Source organism: Lycorma delicatula, chromosome 3 (genome assembly GCF_047948215.1).
Source record: "Lycorma delicatula isolate Av1 chromosome 3, ASM4794821v1, whole genome shotgun sequence".
NCBI classification, from domain to species: Eukaryota; Metazoa; Arthropoda; class Insecta; order Hemiptera; family Fulgoridae; genus Lycorma; species Lycorma delicatula.
Genome location: NC_134457.1, coordinates 131385194 through 131399086, shown reverse-complemented (window position 1 = coordinate 131399086; position 13893 = coordinate 131385194). Strand labels below are relative to the sequence as shown.

At 30.9% G+C, this 13893-nt stretch overlaps 1 protein-coding gene across 2 annotated transcripts in view; it reads left to right on the top strand.

The window, feature by feature from the left end:
• Window positions 1-13893, top strand: part of LOC142322003 (ubiquitin-conjugating enzyme E2 R2) — a 97114-nt gene that overhangs the window by 35970 nt on the left and 47251 nt on the right. For both annotated transcript variants that reach the window (XR_012755758.1, XM_075360578.1), the window contains exon 2: window positions 12770-12856. Coding sequence is in view for 1 of the 2 variants with exons in the window: in XM_075360578.1 (XP_075216693.1) it covers window positions 12770-12856 (87 nt within the window). In the remaining variant the exon portion in view is untranslated. The remainder of the gene's footprint in view (window positions 1-12769; window positions 12857-13893) is intronic.

The window sequence follows — 13893 nt, the reverse complement described above, 5'->3', positions numbered from 1 at the left end:
ATTATTTCTGTTGTCATGATTGGAATATAAATGAATTTGGATGGATGTTAAATAAAAAACTTGTACAATACGTAGGTTGGGTTGAAAAGTTCTGGCAGTGTTCTAGAGTTGACACCACTGGTGCGCACCGAGGAGATTTAATCTCTCTGTGTTTAGCGTCCGTTTGAATCGAAAAAGTCGTGATTTCTAAAAAAATGTATGAAAGATAGTTTCGCTTGTCGTTTAAACATTACATTGTGAAGAGCTAATCGCCTCAGGAGACTAAAGAGAAACTTGATAAACATTATGGTGAATCTGCAACTTCGATTAGAATAGTTTATAAATGTTTTCAACATTTCTTGAGTGTTTATTATACGAGCATAAGTGACGCCTAGCGTTTTGCATGCTCTGTTGAGGTTACTATTCCAGAAATGATTGACAAAATTCATGATGCGGTGTTGGATGATAGAAGAGTGAAGTTGCGTGAGGTTGCTAGTGCTGTGTGGACATCGCAGCTGAACTGGTGGATAATATTTTCCTTCAGCAGTTGAAGATGAAAACGTTCTCCGTAAGATGGGTGTCGCGATTACTTACATTTGACCAAAAACGAAATCGTTGAGGTACTCCACGAGCGGTTTGCAGCTGTTACGGCGAAATTTACAGGATTTTAAGCGTCGTTTCATCACTGAAGATGAAACAAGGGTACTCCACTACACGCCTGAGACCATGGAGCAATCCAGTCAACGGGTTGCCAGCGGGGATGCTTCACCAAATAAAGCGAAGGTTGTTCCTTTGGCCGAGAAGTTTATAGCGACTGTCTTTTGGGATCCGCAAGAGATAATCCTCATCAACTATTTAGAAAAAGGTTCAATGATTACTGGAAAATACGTCGTTATTGGGACAATTTGAACCTTCGATAGAGTTAGGGTTTAAAGTCGTCTCGCATGCCTTATAATCTCTAGATTTGGCTCCTCTGGACTACTATTTGGTCTCCAATTTGAAAAAATGGCTGGGAGTAATGGTATTTTATTCAAACGAGAAGGTAATTGCCTATTTCGCAGAATAGGAACAATCTTATTATTTGGAAGGGATCAACAAACTGGAGCATCGTTGGATAAGATGTATAAGCTGAAAAGGAAAAGACTAACTTGAGAAATAAAAGAGGTTTATCTCAAAAAATTAAGTTTTTAATTTTGCACAAGACTTTTCAAACCATTTTTGTACTTTGAACTGCAGGGAATGTATTCCTTAAGTATATCTGTTTCATGATGAAAGATAGTATGAACCAGTTTATGTACCAGTTATTTATTTTATATTTACGGATAGGTAATGGCAGTTATCCGTAGACTACAATTGGACTACTTGAATGAAAAGATGATAATTTTATTCTACAAAGGACCACCGACCGTTTCTGTGTAGTACTGTTAATTGAACTGAACGACCGAAATAGTTATTAATCCGTCTGTAGTGCTATATATATATATATATATATATATATATATATATATATATAGAGAGAGAGAGAGTGTGTGTGTGTGTGTGTGTGTGTGAAGTAAAAAGTCCTGCTTTACATTCTTTATAAAATTGTTTGAGCACGTAATAATTTATGTTCATTTTATACCGTTGTAATTGTTATTGTTTGTAATAACGGTGTATGAAATGTACTGAAAGGCGAAATATATATATGAAAGACATCATCAGTTAAAACACAAAAGAAATATTTTTAATTTATCATTCCATTAAAATTTTATTTCTTAATAATTTACCTGCGTCTGAATAATTATTGCATATCCGCAGCGTATTTAATGATAATTATTTACAATTAAGAACTCACTTCCGATTTTGATGAAATTTTGAATATACCTTATTTATGATCTAAGTTAAGTTATTCGTTACAATTGAAATTCGTCGGAAACGCCTTTCACCCGAGTTACATCATTCGTAAGATACACAGTACAGTCATCAAAAATTTCGTATTTCAACACTGTACAAGTGTAATACGCATTACTTCGAACCAAATAATTTATTATTGTATATATTTATGGACTCGGCCTATGAATTGGCAAATCTAATTTAAGAATAATTTGATGGGGTTAGCGTGCGTTTGGTTAGGTTATGTTGCTGTCGTACGAAGTTCAGTACACGGAATCGTTATACCTAACCTAACTTAATATTAACCTTGACCTAAACCTTACTAAACTCAATTAAATTTCACTTAAATCAAGATATTTACTATGTAAATAATGGATGCTGCCCTTATTTAACCTAACTTGCTCTTAAGCTTAATCTAACTTAAGTGAATCAAATCTCATTCTTAACTTAATCAAATTATTTAGCACGAAAATGATGTACTTTACACTTGTTAAATGTTGAATTAGGAAATTTTTGGTGAGGGTACTGTGTAACTTACTAACATGTAACTCGGGTGAAAGGCGTTTCCGTGGAAAAATATCAATTAGAACAAATAACGTAGATCCTAAATAAGTGAATTCTAAATTTCAACAAAATTTGAGGTGAGTCCCTAATTGCAAATAATTACCTTTTATTTACTTTTTGTAATTACTCTATTTTATAAATAGATAAACGCATAATCCTGTAGGTTTCTTCATAGTAGGTTATGTATAACAATACTCAACTCATATTTTTAACAGCTTACTTGGAGTAGTTTTCCGATTAATAAAATTTATTGCATTAACATGAGTTTTCTCTGATAATAGCCTTTAAGTAGCCTTTCTTCATTTTAGAAATTAGAATTCGGCGTGTTATAATTTATAGTTCGTAATGTACTAAGTTTTATACTATTAAACACTATTATTATACTATTTTGTACTTATTTTATACTATTTTGTTTATTTTTTCTTGATTTGAATTAAGGATAGAACTTGTGTTCCGATTATTATTTTCGTATTTTTCATGGACATTGTTTACCCTTCACTGCTTTGTCAACAAGTTGTCACACCGGGTAACCTAGTTATTTTATTATGTTAAAATTATAATACGCCCCAATTTCTAAGCGTAGTTTTGGTCTAGATTAGAAAAAAAACAATTTTCTTAAGTATATTGGCGTCCTTGTTTTTTTACATATAAATTAATTATAAATGATTATTATTATATTACATTTATTTTTTCATTATTATTATTATTTTATAATAAATAAGCTTTTAAAATAAATTAATTCAGCGTGTTTATTGTACGTTTTTAGTTCAGCATTAGCATTATATTACTTCTTTTTCTAATCGTTATTCTTTAGAATATATTACAGCCTACTGATCGTGAGTTAAAGAGGTTTTCCAACTTTCGATTTTTATTAATTTGCCTGTAGAATAAATGAACTCTCTCTTTTCTTTACAAATTACATTTTTAATTCGCCAGATTTCTCTTTAAATTTATACTTGCATCCCGTTTATTTTTATTTTTATTTTATAGTGACAGTTTTCAATTATTTCAGAGATTATCTTTTATCCCTCTTACTTTAAACCTTGATTTATTTTAGGATTAATGAATTTTAATCGCGCATTTAAAATATATATATATATATATATATATATATCATTATTTTTCGTTAAAATATATTATGGAGTCGAGTTGGGGTTGTTAATTTTTTTTCTTGATATCGCCACATAAGGTTGAAGCTTGTGATTGGGATAGGGAAATTGAATTTTTTATCGTATGAAAAATGCATTGGCTGACCGGGATTCGAACCCGGGACTTCGGAATGAAAGACTACCATTTCGCCACGGAAATCGGCAATAAATTATTTACCTTGTATTACCATCTCTAATAATTTAATTAACTTACATTTAAATTTATGCAATTTTTTTTTACTAATTGTTTTTTTTTTATACTCGTGTAACGTATAGTTTATATTCACGACCTTGTAGCTTAATATGTCAATGGGCTAATTGTAGGTAAGTGTTGAATTTATAATGAAGAAACCCGAGTTGGAGAAGCAACTACAGCCACCGAGCATACTGCAGCAATATAAGTGTACTTACACTCGAAAGAGGAAAGAGGAAAAGAGAACAGAGATTTTTATGGGAACTTGTAGCAGTAATAGTTGTAATGAGATCGGTATGATATAGGAGGAAAAGGGGGAAAAATAGTGCCGAGTCTGAAATCTAAACGGCATGAAAGTTATTGTTATTAAAAGTCCTTAAATTTGTCGGATGTGCACTTAGAAAAAAAATTCACACAATATAATTTGTTTATAGTTTGTAAAACAATGATCTGAAGCTTCGTGTAATAAAAGGAAAAATGAAAAAAATGTAATTTTTTTCATTTCTTGCCTTTTCTGAAAGAGATATTATATACAAGCATACAAGCGGCTCTTTACTTCTTTCCTATAGTTCCTTACCACTTTGTGGTTTAAAGGGATGGAATTAATTCAACCATTTTTTTTGTAGGTGTTTAGGACTGTTAATTAGTTAGTTTATTTTTTGAAAAAACATGTTTTTTTTAAAATAGGATTTTTTCCCGCATAACAGTAGCGAACTCTGGTTTATACGTTACATATCTATATATGCAGATGCTGTTGGTGAAATTTATAACATTATATGTACTGATTGTACACTTAATTCGTGTTTATTGAGCGCTTACGCATATACTCGTACATTTATCATTCAATGTATAGTCATATAAAGGCTTGCGTATTTATGTTTATTAAATTTATAGCGAATGAGTATACTTTTTTAGTTTTTTCCTATTTGATTACCAAGTAATTACGAGATTAATTTCCTATTCATATTTATTGATTAAATTAGTCCACGATGATTATCTTGGTTTTCCCTATGAAATACACTGAATTTTATCATTATTTCTGCTATTAAGTAGCCTATTAATAATTATGAACGGGAACAAATTTTTTTTAGATTTTTTTCCGTTGACGTTTTATTTTAATTGGATTTAGTCAATTTATTATATAAAGTTTTTGTAGAATATTCTTTCTATTCATGTAACTTTATTATAGTAACAGTTTTTTATTTTTTATTCTTAAGTTATTTTTAATGTTATCTTTATGTATATTTCTTTTTCTCTAAAACATTAATGGATTTTTTACACAACGTATCTAGTTCATGTCGAATATATTTAAGATTAATAATTTGCTGCGTTTCATAAAATATGTTTTTCTGTGTTTCTGAAAAAAAAATTATTGAGAATGATTTTAAATACTTATATTTAAAAATTGTAATAGCATACGAGTAAATTAAAGTGGACTGTTTAACGTACTAATTGGATTACAAATTTGGCAGCATAAAATTATCTGATTTTAGTCAAAATCTGTAAATGTTTTTTAACGTTGACTGTCGAGTGGTTTATTTTTGCTTCGGAATTTTTGTTTATTTATTTTTTAATTCGTAGAACGTAGATAAACCACTATGACTAAGGATAGGAAGGACACGAGCGTGACTAATACTTCTTAACGTTGTTACTTATCATGTCTTAATGATATCATTCGACTATATTTGTATTCCAACTTGCCGTTGGTGGAGGGCTGAGTTTATACGTTCGGAGGAGGGAAGTGACTAAAGTCGCAAGGGAAGGGCTATGTAGCAGAAATTATGTAGGATGAAGTTTGTTTTGTATTTTGGGTTTGCTGATGTAATGTTTGGTTAATAATTTTACGCATGCAGCAGTTACTAACGTAACGGACGATTATACTGCGATTTGTAAATATGTAATAAATACCGGCTCCTTCTAAAGGGATAACTGTTTTATTTCGTAATTTAACTTTTAAATTAGAGCAAAATTGTCCGCGTACGTTTTACCGTGCATTATGTATTACAGAATAGGACTTATTAGGTTTTTTTTTAGAAATGTACTTAATTTTTCCGAATACTGAAGTTGTTAAGATTTATTTTTTATGTTTTAGGAAGTTATTTTTAAGGTAGTTAACTTCGTCAGACTTGTCTTAAATATGGGTATCGACAGATTGAAGTCTAGCAGTACCATTTAAAGTATCCCTTCTACCATTTATTGTCGGGTTCTTATTAATGAAATAATAATGGATCATAGTTGTAACACTGCTATCATCATCATCTGGTGGCAGCAGACACTTACACCACCTCTGTCAATATCAATTTCTGTTCCAAGCATTTTCCTTCATCCGCTTGTTTCCATTCTTAACTCATCCTTCTTCGCTTCCTTTCTCCTTCTACTGACTCTTTCCATGCAGTTGTCAAGTTCCCACTTCCTCAAATCTCATGTCTTAACCGGTAACCTTTTCTATTGTGTACTTCCCACATAAGTGCTCTTTCTTCTTTAATCCTGTTCATTACTTTCTCATTCCTCACTTTATACCTTCATATTATTTTCTTCTCCATGTTCCTTATGTTCTCCTTATCCGCATTTCAAAAACCTCATTCCAGTTCCTCTCCTTCTTCATACATAGCATTTGGCTAATCACCTCCTTAATTAAGTCCAATTCTTTATTACCGAGTGATTCCTTCTTCTTACTGAGGTTACGTTGCTATTTATAAAATGTTATGGGAAGTTCAGCTTCTCCAGTCGATTATTTTTTGTCCTTCATTTCTTTAATTGCTTTCTGTACTTCAATGCTCCTTTCCTCTTTAACTACTTTCCATTCTTTTCAGTGTTTAGTTCTTATTCCTTAAGAAGTCCATGCGATTTTGCGGCCAGTTCCCCATCCCCAGAGCATGTACCTACCACTACTCATTCGTTCTCTGAAGAGGCCGTTGGCACTTACAATGGGGGAACTACTTATACTGGGAGTTTGGTTTCACCTCGCTCCCTTCGTTCTTTATTCGCTTGTATTTATTACTGTATACAAATTTTCCCCCTCTCTACCACGGGGAGATGAATATCAGGATTTTCCTTCATCGAATTTCGAACCTTAAAAGCATTTTCTAGATTATCCAGTACTTTTAGAGAGTATTTGCTATTATATAAGTGTATAATTTCGCTTAAAAGTCATTGTTATGTCAGTATATAGATTACTCTTCCTCCATTTACAGTGTAAATTGTACCATTCGGTGTAAGATTGTACACCTCCATTTACATTATACAATTTTATTGTATTAATTCGAATTAAAAACATCACGCCATACACAATTAATTTTAACATTTAGCTGTTAGATAGCGAGTGAGTCGTTTGGTTTTAGATGTCTTGTGATTTATACATCCGTCTTCGAATTCTCTTCAGAGTTTGAGAACACATATAGCTAATGTTCTCGACTGAATTAAACTGTACCACTAGATATTTATTTATTCTCCTTCCGGTATCTACGAGACGACGCCCGATTACAGGCTACCGTAAGTTTTTTTTTTATTATAAATGAATTTCACACGTGTAAAAAAAAAAATACCAAACCTGAAAGGGATTAGAACTCTGAGCCTTCCGGTACAAAATGTATATTTTTCTTTTTGTTTTTAATGATTATATTGTTTTATTTAATAATTAATTTTATGGTATTATGAGTATATTTCCAAACTTTTTCTGTCTTTCTTTAATACCTTTTTTGATTGTATTAATCCTTCTAAAAATATAATGATTTATGTTATAGTATTTGTATAAATATCTAAGCTTATGTTATAAATAAATTCCTACATTAAGTACTATTTTTCAAACTAATTAAAAGAAAAGAAAGGAAAGATGTGTAATGATAGAATATTATTAAAAGCACTCTTACAATTGAAGGGAAATTTTTATTAAGATGAACTTGCTCATACATTGTACGAGTTATGAGTAGTTTGAATCGCGTAATTTTCAACTGATTTAAACTTTTATTTGATTTTAAAATTTCTTTAGTGGAATAATTAAAATCACACAGCGTGACTTTTTTTTAATTAAAAGTTGATAAGGATTCCTATTTATCTGTTGATAATTCTTTTTTTAAATGTATATGAATATGAAGAGAAGTACATATAAATTATTCTCATATAAAACATTATTAATTGTAAAAATTTTATAATACATTATACATTCTTAACATTGTGTGGCATTTGTTATAAATAATAGAAGACACGATTATTTATACGGCAGTATAAAGAACAAGGTTGGACATAACATTGGGCAGCAACAGGAAGTTTCCAGTATTGGCTGACAGGATAGCCTTGCTCATGCTGGTTACAAGCTTTACGGTATTTACTTCCGCGGTGCTAATTGAACTGATATTTTTCTTTTATTTACTTCTTTTTTAGAATTCTTAAATTAACAAAAATTATTAAATTGTTTTTATTTATTATTGTCAATGATCAGGTTTTTTTTAACAAATACTTTTTTAGATTACAGAATAATATTTATTTTATATTGGTTTTGTGAGTATTGAGAATTGTGTGGAAAGTGAAATTTAATATCTATCGTAGCAGTAAACCACGACAATGCTGACTTTACGTAATTATTTATTGAAAAGTCAGATAGCGTGGAAGGGAAAATAAATAATTTCTAGCAAACAATAATCAGTGTTATAAATGTACATTAACTGTTTGCAGTAGGGTTAACGTTTATCTATTTAGGAAGTTTATAGTTATCTCTAGAACAAAGTTCTTTTTAATTTTGCTTCTTTTTAAGTTTGTAGTATTATTCTAGTAGTGCTAGTTTTGGGAAACTTGTTTCGGAGGGAATAACATTCGGAAAGTTTTTTATTAAGTTAAAATTTTGTGCTGATAGTTAAAATTAGGTTGTGTAGACCAAATATTTTTATTAACTCTACTAAATATCTGTACTGTGTAATGTAGTCGTAGATAAGTACCGATTGTGTTATCAAAGTAGTTTTTTCAGCTTATGAGTTCTTTATAGTTAGTTAATGTAAAAATCTTTTTTTTCTTTTATATTCCTGTTTAGCTTCCAGGAATCACCGTCAGTTATTACTTCAGAGGATGAATGAGGATGATATGTATAAGTGTAAGTGAATTGTAGTCTTGTACACTTCACCCAGGACAATTAGTCTCAGGTCGACCATTTCTGAGATGTGTGGATAATTGAAACCCAACCAAATTCGTATAAAAGTAACTGCCTTTACTAGGATTTGAACGTTGGAACTTTCGACTTCGAAATCAGCTGATCTGCAAAGACGCGTTCACCACTAGACCAACCTGGTGGGTTAATGCGTAAAAATCTATGCTGATTTTATTTTAGTACTCAATAACTTTTCTCTTGTGTGAAATTTAATTTCATTTCTTCGTATCAAGAAATTAAAGGAAAGTTTAGGAAGCGTCTCCTTAAGTCATTATGTAATTGGAGTATAAACATATGAGAAACTTATATAAATCACGTGTCGGACCTGCAACATGTGGACTTCCGATTAATGTGCAGCAGGATGACGTGGGCGGTCAGCCGCCCACTTCGCCGATTTTGAATGACGTGCCGTAACTTACGTAGAGTTTAGCAGTAGGCTTCTGCATTTATAGTTGTTCCACGTGGCATGAAATTAATCAGCTGTATGCCAAACCGATCCCAAAAGTGGCCATCAGTTTGCATCCAAATGGCTGTGGCTTGACCTTTGTTGGCCTAATTGGTGATTGAGGAAAACGCCATTCATTTGACTGGCGTTTTCTCTCTGGCGTGTAAAATGAAATCCATGTTTCATCGCCGGTAACAATTGAAGTAATGAACTCATCACTTTTTTCTGTGTAGCGCATCAAAAATTCCAAAGTAGATCCCATTCAGATTTTTTTGTGACATTCCGTTAAGACGTGCGCCACCCAACATGCACAAACCTTTCTGAAGCCTAAACGGTCATGAATGATGCGACCCATAACAGCTCTTGAAACATCAGGAAAAAGAAGGGCCAGGTCAGAAATGGTTGAGCGACGATCTTTTCTGATCTCATCATCGACGCGTTTCAACAAGTCTTCGGAGATTATTGAGGGTCTCCCCGAACGTTCTTTACCATGCTCATTAACTCTGTTATTTCTAAACCTTTCACACCATTTTCGGACGTTTCTTTCATTCAGTACATTATCACCGTACACAGCAACAAACTGCCTATGAATTTCAGCCGGCTTAACGTTTTGATGATTTAAAAAACGTATGACTCCACGTATTTCAGATTCGGCTGTAACATCGATTTTCCTATTCATTTTATAACGTAATAACTCGCACGTAATCAAAGATACAACGCGACAACTTACAGACAATAATGCAATGAGTACGTTACTAGCGTGGCCATGAACGACACAGGTTCGCCAACTTTAAGGAAAGAAATTTCCCAGCGGTCTTTACTTTTGAGATTCGTTGTAAATCTATAAATCTCTTCGTCTATGCACAATTGGGTAATTTTTATATCAAGGATGTTTCCTGTGATTGTCGTTTTCCAGGTATTAGCTCTTTCATTCATAAGTAGATTTTTGAAAGTAAAGTATTAACTTGTTTTTTTTAATCGTATAAAAAATTGTACGAACGGTTAACAATCGCTATCAAATATATATCAACGTAACAACATTAATTAGTTTAGTGGTTTACAAACCGCTTTTTATAAATTTGTTCTGTTACAAAAAGTTATCTGGATGAAATATCTGTATCACTGAGATAATTCTTAGTCTTAAAAAAAGATTTTTTCTCAGAAAGTTTTCCCAAAATATATATTTTTTTGAACGAAGTCTTTAAGGTACATTCTATTGATTTTACTACGTTAATACCTTAGTACATTTTACCATTTTTATGAAGTTTTTGTTCCTTAAACTTTTTTTATAGTCATTATTCCAGAATAGCATGGTTTTTTAATTTAAATAAAAATTCTATAAGATCGTAAAGGCGTTAATAATTTAAATTTTCACTGATGGGAAGGTTAAAAATTTAAGTCCTATTTAAATTTTGAGAAAATTCAGTAAATGTTGTCAGCTTTATGAATTGTAGCTTTTTTTTTATTTGCACTTCTTTAACGTACAGTTAGTTTTTACAATTATTTCGCATCTGTAGTTATGTACATACAATAAATTTTGTCCTGTAATTAGGTTAATCGTATACCGTACACAGCATTATTAATAAATTCAAACTTTAAGACTAGCTAATATATTTAATTACTTTACCTTACCTGTTGTTTTAGATATTATTACCTATCATAACTATTTAAATATCAGACATATTGTTCAGATTATTTGCTTTTCTTTTTATTAGATGCGTAATACATAATGTACTAGGCTTACATTGTGTATTTCTTTTTGCAAGCAAGACACCGGAATTAGCTTCGCTTGGCAGCGCTTTTCATCGTATTTATAGTCGTCACCGCCTGTAATATTTTTTATTTAATATAACCTTACATCGCTCCGTTTGCTAAATTATATATTTTTATGAGTTTTCTTTTAATATTTAGTTAAGTACATGATATGTGAGAAATGTCGTAGCCTGAGTACTGGTACTTGTAAATTTCATATACGGTATTACGTCTTGTACATACGTAAATTAATTTAACAGACGTATTTTCGAAGAAACCCTCACTAACTTTGTACACTCCCACATTCATCTACCCACTTAACGGATAAGTCCACTTCATACTTCTCTCTTATTAAAATATTACTTCTAGTTTTTTTTATTATTTTCTTAAATTTCGATTCAGTTAGATAACCTTTACGTCTGTTAATGTAAAATAATTGTAGTATCTTAATGAATAATATTTGTACTGATTTAATAGTAATATTAAATGAGGGATGTAACTGATTAAAAAATTACTAGTGTCAGGTACAGACTACCGGTTATTGTTTTTATTGTGCGAAGTGAAATTTAATAAATAAGTAGAAAGAAGAGAAATTCTTTAAATTTTAGTAATATCCATTGTCTCATTTAATGAGTGTGTTTGTGTATATGTATCTTACGGCAAAACAAATTAAAACTCGGAAAATAACTAAAACTAACATGTAAAAAAGATTAAATTTACTTTAAAAAAAGTGTACTTTAAAGTGTTTTCAAATTTTTATAACTTTTTAATTTATCGTTGCTGAAGTAAAAACAACTACCAAGGTGTTTATTATAAAATAAATAATTTAAACTTTTTATGTGAGTCGGCCTACACAAATTCTGCTCGTATGAAAAAAGTGGTTCACAAAAAAAGAAATCGCTGGTTTGAAAAATAAGAAATGTTCAGAAATTATGTTGTATCGAGCATATAATTTCACTCTACTTTGCGAGAGTAACTGAAAAGTCTGCTAAAGAGAAAAAAGTAATGATTTAGTGAGAAAAATTTAAAGCGAACCTTATTTTTTACAAAAACCAAAAGATATAAACCTCAATACTAGAATTACTAAAAAAAAAAAAAAATACTATTTTGACAATAAATTTTGAAATGCCATAGTTGTTGCATGGATAAAATGAATCTGATTTGAGCAGCAGCTGATTTGTTTATTATTCAAAATAGAAACGAAAAGATTTCTGAAACCGCTTATTTTCAAGAAAAGAACAGATTTAACTAAGCTGTTGTTTATTGATTTTTATCAAATTATGAATGAAAGAACCGTTATCGGAAGAATACAAACAGAGTCAAATGTTAAAAGATACTTTTACACGATATAACCGGCAACATTTTTACTGTTTTATAAAGTACACTTTTTAAGCATCCTCATAGAATTTTCAGAAAGTTTATTGCTTGCTTTTTTTTTAATTATTTAATCTACTTACGTAATAATTTTATTCAAATTGCCAATTTTGGAATCATTTTTATATGCCCTATTGATTATTGTAGTTAACATTATCAGTTGGAAAAAATGCAAGCTGTTATTTTTATCATTATTAATATTTGAATTTGTTTACTTATGCGTTTTATTATTTCTATACATTTTTCTTTTATAAAAATCATTTTAATTAATTCTTGAGTTGTTTATTTTTATTTTTTTGTTACAGGCACATATGAAGTTCCCTCCAGATTATCCATACTCTCCACCAAGTATACGATTTCTTACCAAAGTTTGGCATCCTAACGTTTATGAGGTGAGTTCCTTAAGAATACTACACGTTGTTGTCTTTATAATCGGTTCTCAAACTGTTTGATCTCAGATTATATGGGAAAATCGTAAGGAAGATGTCGAAGGACGATATGATAATATCCAGTTGCAGAAAAGTTATTTTAATTGTTCATATTTGTGATATGAAAACCTTGTTAAAGTTTTATCGCAGGATCATTTCTTGAAAATGTTTTGTTTAGCGGGGAAGGACTTGATGGAAGGACATATATTTTTTTGTTTTTAAAGTTTAATATCGTTAAAATTTAATGTAATCTGATTTATTACAAACCTTCTTTGAAAACAATTGTATAATACAATTTTTGGCTAATTTTTACTTGTTTTGGAAAAAATCAAGTCAAAAGATGGCATTGTTATTGCGCTCCATCGTCGCTTCATTTGTTTTACAAATAAGGAATGGGGTAGTATTTACCAGTCGTACGGTGTAAAAGTCTTTGGGTAAAGAAACTGTGATCAAGTTTTATAACTAAAATTATTTTTCCTTTGTAAAAATTCACTTCCATTAATCTTAAAATGGATATTCATTAAAAGGAGTTAAGTTTTTTGAATAATGTAAACAGATTGATAATCTACGCTGTTTGAGAGGCAAATATGTTGAAAGACCGATTATCCTATTTTGTCTAAAAGGGGCCTACGGGAAAAGTTTGAGAACCACTATATTACATTTTTTCAAGATAATTAATTGTATTTGAAGGAATTAGGGTTGAGCACATTCGGTTCCAGGTGGAGAACACTAGACTTCGACCACTGGTTATGAAAAAAGAGTTCCCAGACTGGTTCATGGACAAATCTGCCGCCACCAAACTACACGCACTCCTAGAGTAGGTGAATCTACTGGTTTCTAGATCCCTTGAACGTATCTATTGGATATTCTCCCCAAATACCCGTAGAAAACCCCAAAAAGGATTGATCAGGAATTAAGGTCAGTGAGTATACGGCAAAGAGATTTTTCTCAAAATAACAGCCACGAAACGAAAAGGATTGATCAGGAATTAAGGTCAGTGA